This window comes from Molothrus aeneus, chromosome 26 (assembly GCF_037042795.1).
Source record: "Molothrus aeneus isolate 106 chromosome 26, BPBGC_Maene_1.0, whole genome shotgun sequence".
NCBI classification, from domain to species: domain Eukaryota; kingdom Metazoa; phylum Chordata; class Aves; order Passeriformes; family Icteridae; genus Molothrus; species Molothrus aeneus.
Genome location: NC_089671.1, coordinates 4,153,638 through 4,172,697, shown reverse-complemented (window position 1 = coordinate 4,172,697; position 19,060 = coordinate 4,153,638). Strand labels below are relative to the sequence as shown.

The following is a 19,060-nucleotide window of genomic DNA, read 5'->3' as shown; positions in this document are numbered from 1 at the left end:
TTTTCTTTCCAAAATATCTGTGTCTCAGTGGTAGAGAAAGGAGATGAAGAATTGGAAAAGAGGACAACTGTTGTTTTTCCTTGCTGCAGGATAGAACACCTTGGGCTCAATGTTGTCCTTCAGCTCTTGGTTGGGGTTCCTCTGGAAATGGTGCACGGAGCTGCGAGGATCAGTTTTGTGTACGTTGCAGGAGTTGTGGCAGGTAGGTGACTCCTCTGCATGCCCCAGGTGGAGGAGCAGTGAAAATGGTCTGTGCTGGCTTTTGAGTTGGAGAAATGTTTTGTGATATTTGGGATTAGGAGAGGAACATTCACTGATCTTCTGTGCATTGAAATCCTTTGCAGGGCTGGACACAGAAAGTATGGTACAGCTTGACATCTATTTCTATGTAGCCATAGACTCTGTGTTTAGGAGACCTGCTAAAAATGCACCAACTGCCTGTTATTTTAAAATAGCCTTGCTTTAGATGATCTTCCTGAATATGGAGTCATGCTGGTCCTGTGGCGGTTCTTCCTCCTTTTATCCTGTCTGTCACCTTTCTACAGCCTAAGTAAGCAAGAAGTATTTGGTTGTAGATTGTGAGCAGTGCACAGAAATCTGGAAAATTAATTTCATCATTAAGCCATGGGGTCTGATTGATTTTTAGTTTGCGCTGAATTGCTTTTATTTATGTTTGGAATTTCCAGCAGTTTGGAGGTGATGGAAGCTGTCAATAGATCAAAATCTAGTTAAAGCAGAAGAAGGGTGTGAAAACAACCAAGAACTTTACAGTGGAACTCAGTGATTGACTGCCTTTGTTCAAGATTTATAGTGTTTGTTTGGTTTTTTCCAGCCATATAATTACTTTTTCCATAATAAGCAGATAAACCCTTTGCAGAATAGGCTGCATTGGGTACTAATAAATCCTGCATTCCAGGAGACAGTCTGTGGAAAGAATAATTGGACTAGGACACAGGATGAGGCATGGTACAAACATCAATGATATTTAATGCAGAGAAAGGAGTTAGCAGAGCAGCTCCACTGTCCCCTGGCTGTTATTTTAACAAACACTAACAAAAGTGGTGCCCAATATGCAACTTCCCAGACATAGCTTTTCTACACAGAAACACCTACCAAACCCCAGGGCTTCACTGATATCTTAGCCAGCTATGAAACATCCTTTATTCTTTGTCACGTGCCAGGAGAGAGGAAAATTCATGCTGAGGCAATATAAAGATAACTCAGCTGCTAAATAATCAGGGATAGACAAAATGTAGTAAAATGTAAAATGTAGTTAGACCACAACTTTTATGGTTCTTTCTCATTTGTCTGGCTTTACTAAGAAGACACATTAAGAATGGAAATTGAGGCGCTCAGTGCAGTGTCTGAGGACTTAACTGCAAGTTCTTATTACTCCTTCCTTTATTTCTCATTAACTTTTTCCTTAATGGCGGTGTTTAAGAGCTGAGAAGTCTCAGGGCCATACAAGGAAGGAGGGAGCTATCAGCAGAGTTGGCTGAGAGAAGCTCAGCACTTTCTTGACCTGGAATCAGTTGGGCAATTAGCAAAGAAGTTCATTAGATTCTGTGCTACCAAGGACTCTCTCAAGATTTGCCAATATGTCTTTTTCCCATTCCCAATCATCACAAAGATCTTCATTATCCCTTCCTTGTGACAGCAAATCTGCCTTTCCCTCTATCACTTAAATTATTCTTAAAGTCAGCAATGAAAGGAGCTTTGAGCAGATCCAAGCCTCCAAGAGGGATAAGAAGAAGCAATGTCTGTGTTTGGCTGTATTGTTATTAGTGGTGCCTTTATGTACTTGACCTGTCATTTTGCTGTCATGTGCCTACTGCCTCCATCCAGGTTATTTTTGACTAGTTTTACTCTGAAGTTTTACAGGTAATAGACTGTGCTTTGATCAGAGGTCTGTGCTAAGTTACAAGTCCCTAGCTCCTTCTCCCTGTGCTAATATTTTTCTTGCCGACATGGGAGCTACTTCTTTTTATCTTCAGGTGAGAAACAAACACAGATATTTGTCTGTCTCCTGCTCCCTTGTTCCTTCAATCAGGGAATAAATGCCTTTTTGCAGGACAAGTTTAAAGACACATTGCTGCCTTGCTTGGCTGCTTTTAAAGTAGGTGCAGAGGAATCAATCAGTCACTGCCTTGACAGGACTGAGTTGGCTTCCTGAGTCAATCAGTTTCCTCCTCCTCCTCTTTCTATATTCCTGACCTGCAGCAATTAGCACAAACAGGCCATAGCAGGGACGTAGGGTAGGAGAGGGTGTGTTTATTTGGTGGGCAATTGTCACAAAGCCTTGTTGTTTCCCCCAGGGTCCCTGGCAGTGTCAGTGGCTGACATGAGGGCGCCGGTGGTGGGCTCCTCTGGAGGTGTGTATGCTCTTGTCTCTGCTCACCTGGCCAATATTGTGATGGTGAGTACCAGAGTGACTGTCTGACCTCAGAGTGAGCCACGTCTGGTGGCCCAAAGGGGCTGGAAGTAAGGCCTGACCCAGCTGTTGGTCATTCAGAGCTTGCCCCAGCTAAGAGTCTTGTCTCAGTGGTGTGGTTCTGGAATGGAAATATTACCTTGCACTTGGTGGCTTGGTACCCTGATAGCTGACAGTTTGCCAGGACAACCTAAAGGTGTTGGTAATCCACGATTTATCAGTGTTCTCCAGGCTGTCAACTCTCCATGCAATGGCTGACAAATGTTTGAAAAGCAGACTGGCTCTGCAGAAGTGGCAGACCTGTTCCTGTCTGGATGTGCTATGTAATTTTAGTGACTATCTAAGGAAATTTAGCATTCAGTGGATTCATGTGCAGAATATTCCTTATCTCCATTTGTAAAACCCAGACTGAAGATGAACCCTGGGTGATCTAATGATGCATCTCTGCTGTTTCACCTCATGAAATACTTTACTTAAAGGTGAGCAAATACCAGCATTGTCATTCTTCTAAGGTTGGAAACAGGAGTTTATCCCCATCCCTCAGCTGGGTGGTGGCAAAGCCCAGCACAGCTGCCTTGGGAACTCCTCAGCTGACACTGGGCAAAAAAGGCTTTGCTGATAGAAGATTCATGTGTGTCCTGTACCAGCAATATCAGAGCAGAATAACCATAAAAATGAGGATAATGCTCCTCCTCTGGGTCTGAGTGGGAAGATAATGTGAGGTGGCTGCAGTAGAGACAGCAGATCTGTTCTATGGGTGCTGGAAGATGTGTGTGTGTGGTGGTGGTGGAGCCAAGCCTAAAAGAAAACCTTCTACTTGATGCTTGTGTGCAGTAAAGTCAGCAGGCTCCAGCTGTGACCCACAGTGGTGCTGCTCCAGACAGCTTGGTAACAGCTGGGAAGTGTGAGATATCCTGAGCAGAATTGGTCTGCTTCACCCTCTTCAAGCTTTTCAGAGCATGAATGAGCTGAGGCTGCTGTCCAAATGAGAGAGTTGAGTGGCTGGCAGAGAGGTCAGGAGTGGAGGAGAGGGGCTACCCCTATAGCACAGGGTTTCTGCTGGGGAATTGCACCTCTACATTCAGTTCTGAAAAGAACTGAAAAGTGTGATTTGTGTTCCCTGCCACTGTGCCAAGGGAAACAGGAGGGAGCTTCCCGTGTCTCTCAGCGTGGTAACACAGACACAGGGCTTTTAACACCACAATTCACAGGGTTAGAAGGGGACATTGGAGGAAATTTTAGTGTGCTTTAGAGGAACAGGCTCTTCCAGAGGCATGTGGAGAGTCTTCAGCAGTCACCTTCCCTGAGTTCTTGGAACATCACAAAGTGATCTGTCATTTCACTTCTCATTGGCCTCTGCCAAATCTATTTAGTGACTGCTACCTTAGCATCTTTATTTCTCCATTATCCACTGCCTCTCTTCTCATCTGAAATTATTTTTGCTGCCTTTCCAGTTCTGGTGGAGGGATGTTTTTGCTTTCCTTTCCCTGCCTTGTCTCTCTGTGCTCACTTGTTATCTAGATGCAATGCTCCTGCACACTGAAAGGCATTGCTGGCTGTTTGCTGCAAAGCTCAGTTTGGCACAGCTGGGGACAGCAGGCACTGTGGCAGGGAGGGTCTCTGGAATCCTCTGTTCCCTCCTGGCAACCAAAGGAAATGGAAACATTCCTGCTTGGAAAAAGAAATATTATTGGAATGAAATACATAAAATAACCAACAGGGGGAAGCAATAAAGCATGTCACCCCAAGGAAAAGAGTGAGGGGAGGGATTCAAAGCAGCTACATGGAAATTAAAAGTGAAGGAGGCAGCACAGTATTAATCAGCATGAGCTCAGAGCTTTCTGGCTGGGTTAGATCTCTCTGTGGAGAGAGAAAATCAGTTACTTATTTTGTGGAGGTTGCATTTTTTGCCATCCCAGGTGCCCTTAGAGATAGTCTGAGGAGTTTACAAGCATTCTTTTTATTTCTTCAGTGTGACAAATAGGGAGCTTTTAACAAGAAACATGATTATCTTGGTATCTCAATCTGCCTTCAATAGGCAAATTTTCATTTAGTCACATAATAGTAATAATAAAATAATAATAATGTTGTCATACATCTGAATTTCTCAAAACATGATCTCTTTTCCTGCTTTAAAATTACGTGCAAGTGGAAAAGGAGGACTTTTAATATTTCTCCATTATTTCTGATTATCATTCAGAGATTTTTATTCCACTATATTGATCAACAGCCAAGCCTGAAGACAGAGGAGACTAAGTTCAGGCTTTCTTATGGCACTGTTTCCTTGATATGCTTTTATTGAAGTCTTTATTGTTTCTCTATGCTCTGCCAAAGATCTGAGCTGCAGAATTTCAGGGAGCCTGAGGCACAGAAAGTAGCATTGAAAAAGCACAGTAGGGCTTGAATGCACTGAGAAGTTGCCTGACAAGTGACAGATTTAACTGTAATATCCCTTCAGGTCTGTGTGCAGCATTACTTTGTTTTCCTTGTCTCTTTTCCAGAACTGGTCAGGAATGAAGTGCCAATTCAAACTGCTGCGCATGGCTGTTGCCTTGATCTGTAGTAAGTACCATACAGTGCTTGGCACACGTGCAGCCAGTCCTGTTTTGTTTGTCCTTGTCATAATACTTCATGCTGATTCAGAGGGTTTTGACTTTGCAGCAGTTTTGGTAGGAACTTGCAGCTGGACCTTCTGGCAGCAGGAACCACATTGCTCTCCACTGCAGATTTTGGCTTTCAACACAAGCGTTTGTAAACAAGGATTTGTCATTAGCCAGCATCTGTAGCTTGTGGTGTTTGTGAAGAAGCTTAAGCATCTTCTCTTTGCAGTCTCAAACATGCAATGCTTTCATAATGATAATACTTGGGTTTCCTAGAGCATGTCCTGTCTGGGATGGCAGCAGCATTATACCCACACTGGTGAATTCTCTTCCAGCCCTATCCTCAGGGGGGCACAATATGGGAAACTAAGCTGTGTGTTCATCACAGACAGCTGTCTCCAAATTCTAACTCATTTTTGTTATGCCTTTGGTATAAATTTCAGAAGGTGAATATTCCCCAACCTATCTACACTCACAAACCCAGACCACTTTCCAGCCACTGGAGAGACCTCATGTCATAGCCACAGCTTCCCTGTGCTCACCATACAAGGCAATTTGTCCCTCTCTGTCTCCTCAGGGATGCAGTGCTGCTCACAACATGGACTTAAGAAGGATAAACCTAAACAATTAACTCATTTTTTATTCTTTGTTCCAGTGAGCTTTGAATTTGGAAGAGCCGTGTGGCTGCGATTCCACCCCTCTGCTTACCCCCCCTGCCCCCACCCCAGCTTCATGGCTCACCTGGGAGGGGTGATGGTTGGAATCACCCTTGGTGTTATCATCCTGAGGAACTATGAGCAGAGACTCCAAGATCAGACTTTGTGGTGGATCTTCCTTTCTATTTACATCATTTTTGTCTTGTTTGCCATCTTCTGGAATATTTTTGCCTACAGTCTGTTGGATCTAAAGCTACCTCCCCCTCCTTGAAAACATGGGACAGAAAACTGGAGGGCAGAAGTCATCTGTCAGCTGTGTTAAATGAATGAAGATGGAGAATCTATTTTTGTATTTAACTTGGGAGGATGATTCTTCTGAACACATGAGTGTCCTGGAGGAGGTGCTGAAAGATCTCATGAAAGAATGGGCTGATCAGTTTGTTCACAAATCCAGCAGGTTCTGTAACTCTGGCTGGCCATGCTCTGCAGTTTCTGCCCTGCACCTGGGCACTGACTGCTTGGGTTGTTATCACACATCAATATTTTCTATGAGATATTTGTATTTTCCAGGTCAGTGCTGGAATTATGGCCAATTGTTCAGTGAATTTCCTCTATGTTACTGAACACTAAAAGGGAAAAAGATCAGACATTTACTACTTAGAGATCAAATGGTACTCACAAGGCAGCTTGAGTCTGGTTTCCTTGGACATATCTGACTGTTCAGCCATACCAGTGCCACTGTCTAATTACTTGAATGGTTCCTAAGGTATTTTAGCCTCTGCTGAAACTTGTCTTGCACAACTTTCAAAGGAATCGGCAGAACTTGATCACACAAAGTGATGGAGACTGATCTTCAACCACAGGTCAAATGAAATTGCACTATAAACATTGGGAATCTTAGAGTGTTGTGGATACCCAGCCAGAAGTGACTTTTCCTGTGCATGTTTCACTTGATTTTAATTAATTATTCCCCCTTCCCCAGCCTGCTGTGGCTAGAGGGTGTGGCTGGATTGTTGGTTTTTTTGGGGTTTTTTTTGAGGGATGAAGAAAAGGAGTGCAAATGTTCATTTGTGGTTTTATCAGATGACAATCAGGTGCTGTTTTCTTCTCATTATTTTTCCGACCACACTGACCTAACACCTGGCCTGCAGTGAGCTCCTAGCAAGGATCTCAACTCTTCCAGCAGGTTCTTACTAGGAACATGGGACCATGATCACCTTCAGCAGCCCAGGGTGGGAACCAGTCTTTACAGCCATACAATCCATTTGGGGCCAAGTCCACTGAAGGCAGTGGAGTTAAATGAGTTTGTATGTAGCACTGGTTTCCCAATGAAGTGGAGAGGGTGTTATTTGCTACAGTGATCATTGTGAAATGGATAAAACTGGTTTTAATATGACTTCTAAAATTTTGAGGATGCCTCCTCCTGAGGCAATGGATGTTCAGGAGCCCACACAACAGTTTGTTGCAGTGATGCCTTTTTCTGTAATGTTGGTCAAGCCCAGTTCAGGCAATCTGTGAGTGGGCTGTGGCACAGTTCACACAGTTGCCTGCACAGACTTAGGGACCACATGGGGACATCTGTAGCACAAGCAGAGCTTATAAGTACTCTTCTCTGTTAGGTGCTTATTTTGCTTGTCACTTCAGAGAGCTGCCAAATTACAGTCCAGGAGTGTGGGTGCCCTCCTTTTCTCTGCCCTTTACCCACCTATCCAATGGTCTGGACAAAGCAGCCATAATAGTATCTCCAGACAAGCTCCTCTCTTCCTTTTTCCTATTTCCTGCTGGTGCCCAGGCACAGCCACCAGAGTCTTTCACAGCACATCCCACGGGCACCCCAGCAGTTGTGTTTGCTTTGTGGAAAAATGTCTCTGTGTTGTGGGCTTTATTCTCTCAGCTATGCTATCCATGCTGCCAGATGATACCACAAGCTAGAAGGAGCCTGTCCTTCTACAGGGGACATCCACAAGTGCTTATCAGCTGCCCCCTTCTTTGCCTCTTATGGAAAAATAACTGTAGGTTGAGGGGTGAAGTCTTCTCCTACCAGATGCACTCATAAAACTTCTGATCACTGATGTTGCCTCAGAAGGAGGGGAGAGAAAATAAGTGTATCTGTAGCCTGGAATAATCCTTAATAATTTTTGGCACCTTTGTGCACAGAAATGGGATTTCTGAGGGCAATTGCACTTTTCTTGTTCTGCATGGCCAGTACATTGCTCATGGCCCCTCACTGAGGACCAAGAGAAAGGGATAAGGGATCAGAGCTCTGACCATTTTGGAGAAGGGATTGGTTCCCTGAGCCATTTCACCTCTGCAGTTTGGGTCCAGATCCCAGCAGTCACAAGGGTTCCTGTGGATTGTTGCAGGTGCTGGCCCAGTGAGTGTTGTAGCTGTGGATCCCCCTGGGAGCAGGCAGGAAGGAGAGTGGGAGCAAGGAGAGTTCTCACATGGTTATCAAGTAAGGAGGACAATCCTTCCCTCACCTATTGCTAAGCCTTTCTCATTACAGATGCCTTGAAAACAGAGGTGACCAGGAATGGGAGTTCTCCTGAAATCTTAGGAAAGCTTTTAAAATTTTGGTAGAAAATTTCAATTGCAAAAAAGCCCAGATTATTTTGCCTATAATTTACCGGAGTGCAATGTGCACCAAGTGACTTTTATTTTTGGTTTCTCAGCTGAAAGCTACTTATTGCCCATGAGTTTCTTACCAGTAAAGGCTTCCATGCCTTTCCTGCTGCCAGTGTGTGCTCTGAGGTGAAGCAGCAAGATAAAAGTTCAAGAATCACCAGTTTCTTGATCAGCTTGATCACGGCCAAAATGTCTTTACTCAGCTCAGGAGAGGGAGAGAGCTGAACAGAGTAATGCAGACAGCCTTCCTTAGTCCTTTTTCCATAGATGAGTGTAGTTTACATGAACTGTTGAAAACAGCTCTAAATTTGATCTTATGACTTGCTCTTTTAAACTGTTGTTCATCTTTCTGACTTCATTTTGTGTTCCCATACCCTGCCTGAGCAAGTTTACAAACAACCCTGGGGATCAGAAAGGCCAGACTTTAAGGCAGTGTTAGATTTATGGTAGGTGAAGGAATGAAATCCTCTCACATTCTTGTTCATCAGAGCTGAAATCTCCTCCCATACATGGAGCAGTTTGTGCACAGAGCCTGTTGTCTGCTAAGAATCAATCAGCCCATGGAGCCAGAAGCAGCACAAAGTGCTTAAGCTTTTTAATTTTTTTTTAATCATTAAAATTACAGTGTGAAAATTTGCTATGTTTTTACAGAGTACCGTAAATTCCAGTTATGTTCTTTTCTAACACACCCAGGAGTGCCACAGTGCTGCAGCACCACAGAGCTAACAGCAACCAGGCTTTTCTGTTACCTCCAGATGTCCTTGAAGCTGCTGGCTCATGTTGGAGATGTAATATTCTCCATCCTGCTCATTTGTGTTTCCAACCTGTCACAGTCAGCAGCATGTTCCTGAAGGAGCATCCACTGAGGGACTGGTTTCAGTGATTTGTTGTGGTTTTATTTCAGCTACTACCAGGATTTTCTATCAGTGAGATAAAACATGAATCTATTGAAGCTTATGACTGTGCAGTGCTGGAGCAGAAGGCAAGGACTGTCACCAGGGTAAAGGTTTGAACAGAGCACCTCGGAGCAAGTTATTTCACGCTGTGTCCTTGAGCGAGGACACAACACCTGGGGGAGAAAAGAAAAAAAGTGGGGGTGGATCTCCCGTGCGGTGAGTTCATTGCAGCAGAGGTCGGTCCGTGAGGATGAGGAGCAGTGCGGCAGGGGAGCAGCCGGCGCTGCAGGCGGGGCTGCCAGGGACACCTGCCGGCCGCGGGCAGCAGCACCGGAGCGGCCGCCGGCGGGACACGGGGCTCCGCAGCCGGGGGCAGGAGGAGGAGGAAGGAGGAAGGAAGGAGAAGCAGGCAGATCAAAGTGCACGGGGACTGCAATGGCACCTTTTATTCCTAGACAGGTAAAGATTAGTGTTGCACACAGCGGTAATAACACAGACCTGAGGAGGGAGAGAGTTGTGATGCAGTGGTGGGAAAGGAGGTTTCCAGAAACAATCTCTGAGTGAGGTGTGGTAGTCATAAAAATGCTGATGAATTTACTTTTGCTGAGTTTTTAAAACAACATCTTGTGTCACTGTTTCCCTGTCAGTTGATGAGGAATCTTAGCACTTACGTGGCATATTGTGCTTTTTCACTACTTGCTCCTTTGGCAGTGAGAAGTATGTTATCAACAGGGAAGGGGGAATCTAGAGAAATTGTTACTAGAAATAAAGCTCAGGGATTGTGTATCCCAACACCTTGCTGCTTCTGATGGATTATACTGCCCGTGTGTTATGGAGCAGATTGGGCCCTTTCAGTTTGAACTGTGCTCTGGAGGATGGGATGTGACATGTTCAGAGCTGGTACTGACATGACAGCTGACCTCACAAGGCAGCTGCTGTTCTCTGCCAATATTTAGTCTCACAAGATGGTGGGTAGGACTTTCACACATCCTTCAGTGAGTAAAGAGCTCAAAGTCTGTTCACAAAGATTCAAGCTCAGCCCAATTGCTTTGGAACACCCATCCATTGGCTTTGCCCCAAGTGGAACTGGAGAATGGGGACGTGGCAGTTCAGCACCAGCCACCTCTGGGGGCAAGCTGGGACTAGAGAGCCCAGGCCAGCACCTCTGAATATTGCTGCTCCCCTGCTCCTCTTACAGTGGTGGCTGCTCTGCAGTGCTTTGTGTGGTAGAACTCAAAGATTCCTTCTCTGATCACTGATGCCAAGAGCTGGTTATAAAGGAGTGCAGTGTATTTTGCAGTTCCATATTGAAGAATCACACCTAAGACAGAAACCAAGCTTATTTAAAAGCAAATGTATTTTAATGTCACTATTAATCATTGGCTTTTAATTGGAAAAAGCTTTCTAATATGCCAGTAGGAGTACAGAAAATTTATGTTTCAGGGTTTTTACAGCACAAAGCACAAAATATTCCCTATGATTCAAGTAGCTAAAGTACCTTATTTTCAGCGAGCTTGATAGACACGTTGTCACTGACTCTCTCCTGACTCCCACAGTGTCTGTTCAGTTTGCAAATAAAGCCAGATTTATGCAGCTTTTCCTTTGCTTACACTACTAATGCTAACAACACATCCAAGTGTTAAACACAAAGCACTAAACTACATAATTTTCTGCCTTAAAATACTGAACAAATGGTACTTTCCCTGTGAAGGGCTAGTAAAGCAAAATGATATTTGCAAGGTAAGATGCTATTGTATGTTTCCAAATATTTTTGTATTGTGTACATTCTGTATATTTTTGTTGTGACGATATTATTTGAGCGCAGAATCCATTAAATTTTTTGTGGTTTTCTTTATTTTCTGTTTAATTTATCTTTTTTTTTTTTAATAAAATTGAGTTGTTCTATATCACAAACTAAAAAAAAACAACCAAGAAAGAACTTTCAAGGACAATTTTGTAAGTTTCTCTACAGTTAACATAGTTTTCAACAAAAGAGCCCTTGAAAGTTTGGAGCTCTGCCATGCAATCTTCTAATAATGACATTGGTAACTCACTTTTATGTCTGTCTAACATATAAAGGGGAGAGTGAACTGCAGCTTCATTTCTCCACAAGATCTAATGAGGATGCAGAACTGGCTTGGGACTTGTATGGAAATTCAGGTGTTGTCCCACCTTTTGGCAGCTGTCCCTTCACTGCCGTGACCTCAGAACTGCAGGGAAGTTGATGACATTTGAGTAATTTCTTTTACTTGTTTTTCACATTTGAGTAATTTTTTTTACTGGGGAGGAGGGTTGTGCTCTTTTAACATCGGGCTCTACTGAGTCTTTTCAAATCTGAGAGCCAACTCCTATCTTGAATCAAGAGTGGAAACAACATCTCCAGAAAAAAGTAAACCCCCAGCAAAAGTAAACCCCCAACCGACCAAAATAAAAATCCTTCTACCAGTGTGGAAGGCAGAGGCTTATTTTGAAAAGTAAGTTGTGTTTTTGTTGGGAAACACTGGCTTAAAGTGTAATCTATAGGAATGAAGATGTATGTAGGAGCAATTCCTGTCAGATGTGCTACTCCAAAGGGAGGCAGATCCCTGCTACCATGTGTGGGACTCAGCTCTTGCTGTCAGTTCTCTGCACTGAACTTAACTTTCTGAGACACTCAAATCACTCTATTCATTAGCTGAGGACTTTCAGCATGAAGGTAAGGTGGGTTTTATCAGCTTTTGTCAATTAATATAAAAAGTGTTTCAGCCTACTAGTACCATACATTTTCTTGCTACCTATTTTTCACATCCAACTTACTTTTTTAAGCACTGAGCTCTTTCTTGTGCCCTGATCAGCCAAAAAACTGAACAACCAGTGCTCCAACTTTTTTAGAACATACAGGAGCAGCAAAAGGTGACATGTTTTATTGAGTGCTGCTGCTGTACTTACTCATGAAGGAAAACACTTGTTTCTTCTCAGAGCTCCTGCAAATGACTGAATGAGGGGTTTGTTTTTTTCACACTACTTTTCCTCTTCAATACATTATATGCCACTATGGCTGTTAATGTCACACTTGCAGCTCCTCTGCATTGAGGGATAAATGGTTTTCAGCAGGAGACATCAAGGACCACACTCACTGACAATTTACAGGCACACTGTTGAGGATTTCAACGTGTTTTATTGTCAGCCTTATTATAGGTTCAACATGTGGTGTCACAGGAAAGCAGCAACTCCTGCCCTCACAGTACAGAGCACCAGAACAAGTCACACTGAACAACATTAGTTACAGGCACTGTTTCAGGGGAGTTCAAACACCCTCTGCTGCAAAGGGAACCAACAGGGAATTCTGCTTGTATAGGTTTGCAGATATTGCTCTCTTTATGAGCTTACTCAGAGACTTCATGAGTTTTTATTCCAGCTGTAGCCAAAGATTTCCTTCAGGTATTCTGCTGCCTATGTGTCCCATGATGTGGGTAAGAATCCATTGCTGATACATTGAAATGTTTTAAAGTCTGAGTAATTAATTTGGGAAGTTCATTTATTTCAAATTCTAAAAAAGTCTTAATATTAAATATTAAAGAAGAAACGTTTTAGTTTCTTCATGACTGAAAAACATAGCATTATTTACAGTTATGCAAAACTGTAATATAAGAACATACAAAGAAGGTCTTGATCACATCTCAGACTAAGGAAGAAGAGGATACATCAAATAGCCTGGGAATTTCAGGTACCTGTTGTGTGTGTGTATGCACACATACAGGCACATACAAACTGATCACTGCAATGGCTCAGTCTTCAGGCAGCTCTGTTTCATACAACTACCAACTTGTTTATCCAGTGGCAGCAGAACAAACCAGCAGTTTGAAAGAAGAAACCAGACACAGACTTGGTACCTAGGTTCTCTTATCTAAATTAAAATGATTCTTCATTACCTAGATCTAGCTAGATGTTTGTACTTCTTTATAAAAACAAAGCAGCCAGATCTAAATTATTTTAAAGATATTTAAAATATTTAGAACAGTGACATGCTTGCCACGTAAGGGATTTGGGTTTGGTTTTGCAATGACTATAAAAATCAAATGTCATGATTTCCTCAGAAGAGGAGCAAGTCAGTTGGAGAATCTGAAAACTCAGCAGGAGTTTGTATTATCTGATATTTACATATTAAAAAAGCTCATAGTGCTTTGTCTAAAACCAAGAAAAGGCAGGTGAAACTGCAGCTAAGGTTTGACTTGGGCAATACTTTTAAATATAAATTAAAAATCCAGCAATAGCTGCACTGCACAGAAGAAATGAATGATTTATACATAAGATAATTTTAAGCCACTGATGTTTCTCTCATGAATTCCTCCAGGACGGTCACTACGTTCCTGGCCTCTGGCATTTCTGCATGTTCTACTTTCACAATCTTCAGCAGGATGTCTCCACTGCCACAGTTCTTTAGGAACAGGTAGCACTTGAACAAGGCGTAGTGGTTCATTTCAGCCTGGCGGATAAACCTCTTCAGGTTGTTAATGTCCTGGATAGCCTGGGCAAAGAGTAACAGAGCATTTGCTTATCCTCCTACGTGGAATGAAAACACACTCTTGTGGAAAATAAAGGATAAACAGCAGGAGAAGCAAAAGCATTTCCAACAGAAAATTTGTGTTACTACTTAAGAGTAATGTAAGAGTTGAATATTGTCTTGGATGCATATTATAGCTGGAACTGTAATGATGCAAAATGTGTGGACACAACGTGATGTGTCCAACTTGTAGCATGAATTCTGTTATGGCAGCTCACCTAGGAATTGTTAGCTACTGAACCCCTGCTACCAGTTACATGAGACTGTGTGTGCAAGTCTCAGATTAACAGTATTTGAAGAAAACAACAGCGACAATGAAGGTGGGTCTTACTTTAAATTTGAAAAAACACCTTTGGAGCATTCACTGAAGAAACTCTGACACTACTTTACAGCTGTTCTTGTCAACTACTGTGAGCCAGCCCTCAAATTAAGCTTCAGAGTTAGTCAGTTAACAGACATACAGACATCATAATAACCTAAAACTTTTATTCAGTGCAAAATAATATTTTGCATGTAGTATTTGCTCCCACAATAACCCAAATATCTTCTTCAAGTCCTTAACATATATATGAGCAGGTACCTTCAATTTAAAGTTTTCCAAAATCTGCCGGAAGAGAAATGGATTTCCACCTTCAGCACCATTCACAAAAGCTTGCATCCAGTCCTCACAGAATCTGTTGCTTCCTGTTAAATGTGCAACAGAGAAGAGATGAGAAAAAGTAAATGAGCTCCAGATAAATATACAGCTGCATCACCTGGTTTAATCACTCTCACATAACAAGTGATAGCAATATACCTGGGCCAGGAAATGAGTCTTAAGGAAAACCAATCCACATGGAAAAGAAAAGCAAACACAGCTACAGTGATTGCACATGACTGTGTTCTGATTCATGAATCCCTTTTCCCAACATCTGTCAAAACCACAACAGGAAAAAAGTTCTGCAGATTCCCTGAATTACAAGTCACACTTCCCTGAAGTACAAGTCATACTTTCATGGTCCACAAACTAAATGTACTGTGGATTTTACTACCAAGCATTTTCAACCCAGAATTCCAGTGTGTCTGGTGTAACAAACTACTCTCATTGGAAAACAGGGTACCTCATAGGAAAACAGAACCTAAAGGTTCTGGGCCTGTGATCTGAATATCCTCAGCTGCCTCTAATATCACAGCTCTCAGCAGCTGATGGATCCAAGGGAGCAACAGGAAGTGTTCCCTGCTGTAATCTCACCTGCATTATGCAGCTGGGGCTGAGGTCCACTACAGTCTATAACCATGGACTTGTGCTGTTCCTCTGTCATGGCAATGCACAGGGAGGTCATTGTGCCTTCCTGGACAAGTCCTTGGAGGCTGGCAGCTGCCAGGAACCTGACACAGAAAGCTCTTGTCAGCTGCTTGCTCCTTTACAGCTCCTGCACACTGAGGGGATGGTCAGACACAATAGCCAAGTTACTCAAAGGTTCCTTGGGCTCTAAGTATCTTTACCTGCTGATGTCCTTTTCTGTTCTTTCATCTGCATTTTTGACTTCTACAGGAGTGTAACTCAGAGCCTTAAACAAAAAAAAGAAACAAAAAGAAAAAAAAGGAAAAAGCTGGATGCAACTTCAGTATTACTTTTGTAGCTATATTGCAATTATGAGCAATTAATACATAATGTGGTGCTTTAAAAACTGTTCTTGTCAAGGCAGTACTCTGTATTATTGCCATTACAGCTGGTTCTGCACTCAGAAGAAATTCAGCAGTTATACTCTGTTAGCTATTCCATCCAGAACCTCCTCAAACTAAGGGACTAGAGCTAGGATTACTCTCTTTTCTGTTTCCAGTGAAGTACACAAGACACACACACAATAAAACATCCCTTTTCATTCAGACAATTATGGCATGGACAAACTGCTCATGCTATTTCTGATTTTCTTACTCTAATTTCAGTGTGGACAGCATTAAGTAATTTTTTTAAGTGACAGAAGGAATTGTTATGTGCTTCTTTAGCAGTAAGCAATGGAAAAGTGCTTGCTCTGAATTTAAAAAACAACAAAAAAACCCAAAAAAACCCAACAAAAAGAACAAAAAAAAATGAGGGCTTTTAATTTTCTCCTGCTGGGAAAGCAAATGAAAGAAATATTTCAAACATTTGGAGTCACTGAGATGTCTTTTGAGGGTTTTTTAGCTTTTTTTAGCGAGCCAGTTTCAAACACACTCACAGCATGTAGCAGAGAGGCAAGTTTGTCCTGGAAGAGCTGCACAACCCTCTGGATAGGGCAGATGGCATCCTCAAACCAGCTCCTCAGGTAGGGGCTAACACAGGCCTCCAAGTTTTTTTGCTGTAACACATTGAAACATTAAAACTTTAACTAAAAATCAGATTTCTACATCAATAGAAGCCTATTAATAATCTACTCAATCTCAGATAATTGGATGTTGGAACCTTCTTAATCTCAAACCACAGTGAACTAAAATAATGAGTTTGAGATTTAAAGCCTCACTTTATCAGCAATGAAAGGCTCTGCATTTTAAGAAACAGCCAGAACTGTACTATTATGGTATATATAGAGTGAAAACCATGCAACAGCAGATGGGATGACAAAAAAGACTTAAAATGCAGAACTTCCACTAGAAAATTGTGACAAGAAACCCACAAACGTCCTTTCTTAACATTCAGAACTGGTAAGAACTGAGGTGGACATTGATAAGTTCCTTATAGACCATCACCTTTTATTGGTTACTCTTCTCTCCAAATTTAACTGTAAGTGACCTTTAAAAGATTTATGACTGACACAAAAAGATCCCCCCTTTCTATTTTTCTTTTGACTTGTGTGGCTGATGGCACCTTAGACATTCATTGTACTACAGTGAGCCAAGTATCTCTCCCTGTGTTTCATACTGGTACTTGAAACACCTATTTTGTCTCTATAGATTAGATCTTCCAGATGGTTTTAGCAATTAACCTGAATAAATACTAATTTTCACCACTTAAAAAAAAAAAAAAGTTAGGCTTTACCTCCAAATCAAGATTCCTCTTCAGATTTTGAATGTATTTGTCCAGCTCAAGTCTGAAAGTATCTTCTTAAGGAAAATAAGATGCATCAGTTAAGACCTGTATTTTTTCCTTTCAGTATATGGCTGTTAGTGACTTCTGCAGTTACTGAAAGGTGTGCACAAACGAGTGATTTCAAGTAGGAACAGACAAAATGACAAGATAATTTATACATCGTGCCCCTCTCCATACACGTAAAGAAAATTCAAGGTAAGGATATAGTTCCAGACCTTTCTCTGAGCCACCTAAGAAACAAACCACATATTCTGGAGCATTGATGTCCGATTCCAACGTTGCCATTTCCAGAAGACTTTCTTGTTGGAAACGACAGTAGTAACACCCAACTTTACCTTCTGGTATGCTATGGGAAAAGGAAAAAAAATTACTTTCTTCCACATACATCACAATAAATGAGTGCAAAAAGCAGACATACATTATTTCTGAGGTAATTTTAACAGGTAGCACTGTTGGCTCCTATGGCAGTGGTAGGTGCAGCCATAGGTGCAGCTCTTAGACCTTCTCTTTTTTCTTCTGTGTGATAAGAGTTGTTTAAAAGGAAATAATCATAAACATCTGAAGTATTTTTAAAGTATTCAAACAGTAAATTATTTAAAACAGTATTTTTCTCAAAGTTACTTAAAAAAGGAAACTGCCATTGTGTAAGGCTATTATTAACAGCAACAACAGACTGGGAACATGGAATCAGGATTAAACCTAAGTGCAGCAGCAGACAGGCAAGATGTGCCAATGTTCCTTACAGCTCTCATTCTCCAATAATTTCAAAATTTTACCTCAGCGCCACTGATGCTACATTCCCCATTCCTTCAAAGAGCGCTCCTTTAGTAAGGCGCTTAGAGATGAAACTGCGCAACTCCGTCTCTGCTTCGGCTGGTAAGTTGGTGTCCAGCAAGGAGAGGCTTTAAAAACCAGAAGAAATCGTTACCAAAAGGCAAAAGTTTAGCGTCTCTCAGGTTGTGCAGAACCTGCCTCTAGCAGGGGCTCCCTGTGATCTCTCTCTGGTATCAGCTAAGGCAGCTCTGTGACTTTTGGTCCAACGTGAGCAGTCAGTGGTTTGCCCACTGACCAGGAGTCTGGAGATGTGGTGTCAGCTCATGCTGACCTTCCCAGCAGCTACAGACAAGACACTGCCCTCTTTGTTCCTACATTTCCCCAACTGTAATACAGAGTTTATGGAAAGATGTCCTTTGAAAATTAATAAATTCTTGTTGTATGTTACCTACATGAAAAACTAAGTCAATACAGCAATATCAAGTACTAGTAGCAAAAAAAAAAAAAAAAAAAAAGAAAAAAAGAAAAAAAAAGAAGAGTTCAAACTCAAAGATGATAGCTTCTGTTTCATACATTACTTGAGCTCTATATGTGTGTCCATTCCCCAGGTATTCCAAAAGAAGTGCCATGGGGACTCCAAAATGCTTTCACAGGGAGGTTGTGTTTTGAAAGGAGTGCAGAAGACCTACCAGTGATCTGACAGCAACACGGCAAAGACTTAAAGACTTCAAATCGGGGTATTCCCGTGATTGTGCTGCTCTGCAGCTCGGCTTTACCTGAAGTCCTCGGTGGACGGTGCGTGTGCCACGGCGCCACCGGCACTGCCATCCCCGGCGGCGGCTCCCTGCTGCGCGGACCTGGAACCCGAGGGATTCCCGGAGTGAGTTTACAGCCGTGACACGCAACAGGGAACAGCGGCTGCAGCAGAGAAAAGGCACGGCCCGAGGGCGAATAAAAGCAGGAGTAGGGAATCCGTGCATTGTGGGAGGGAAAGAATCTCACCGGGGAGAAAGAGAGGGGGGGAAAAAAAAATAAAGGGAATTCAGGGAGCTGGGAATGGCGAAGGCCTGGGCACGGCCTCCCCGCGGGGTGAACCCGGCGCCTCACCTGCGGTAGCCATAGAGGCCATGGTAGGTGCAGCCGTGCCGCTCCGGCCGCCGCTCCTCGCCCGCGCCGCCGCCCTCCTCGCTGCTCTCCAGCTCCCGCTCATCGCCATCCGGCAGCGCCGGCAGCATCGCGATCGCGGCCCCGGCCCCGCCTGTGCCGCGGGGAGCCACCGGGCCCCGCTGCCGCCCCGCCCCGCCCGGCCCCGCCGGCTGTGCCGTGAACCCGCACCGGGGCCCGGAGCTGGGAGGAGCCTTCGGAGCGCACGGGCCGTGTCCTCACCCCACCGAGGGCGGTACCGAGCCGTGCTGAAACCGCTCCGGCTGCCGCAGCTCCTCTGTGTAATGCACAGAAAAATGCAATACAGTCGCCGCAGTGCCTC

The 19,060-nt window shown here is 43.1% G+C and overlaps 2 protein-coding genes across 2 annotated transcripts in view; one reads left to right on the top strand and one right to left on the bottom strand.

Annotated features, from left to right (window-relative positions):
* The window catches only part of RHBDL3 (rhomboid like 3), a 61,176-nt gene extending 50,113 nt beyond the window's left edge, over nt 1-11,063 (top strand). The window contains exons 6-9 of the mRNA XM_066565898.1: nt 90-202; nt 2,316-2,416; nt 4,933-4,993; nt 5,687-11,063. Coding sequence (XP_066421995.1) covers nt 90-202; nt 2,316-2,416; nt 4,933-4,993; nt 5,687-5,958 — 547 coding nt within the window. The 3' untranslated portion in view covers nt 5,959-11,063. The remainder of the gene's footprint in view (nt 1-89; nt 203-2,315; nt 2,417-4,932; nt 4,994-5,686) is intronic.
* Nucleotides 11,064-12,345: 1,282 nt separating this feature from the next.
* On the bottom strand, nt 12,346-18,847 carry C26H17orf75 (chromosome 26 C17orf75 homolog). Its single transcript, XM_066565897.1, has 10 exons — nt 18,682-18,847; nt 18,351-18,431; nt 17,577-17,702; nt 17,006-17,146; nt 16,750-16,807; nt 15,953-16,072; nt 15,237-15,301; nt 14,983-15,119; nt 14,332-14,435; nt 12,346-13,715 (listed from the first exon to the last, which is right to left on the bottom strand). Exons 1-10 carry the CDS (start codon nt 18,807-18,809, stop codon nt 13,506-13,508), a joined length of 1,170 nt encoding a protein of 389 aa, XP_066421994.1. The 5' UTR covers nt 18,810-18,847; the 3' UTR covers nt 12,346-13,505.
* Between the last annotated feature and the right edge of the window lie 213 nt (nt 18,848-19,060).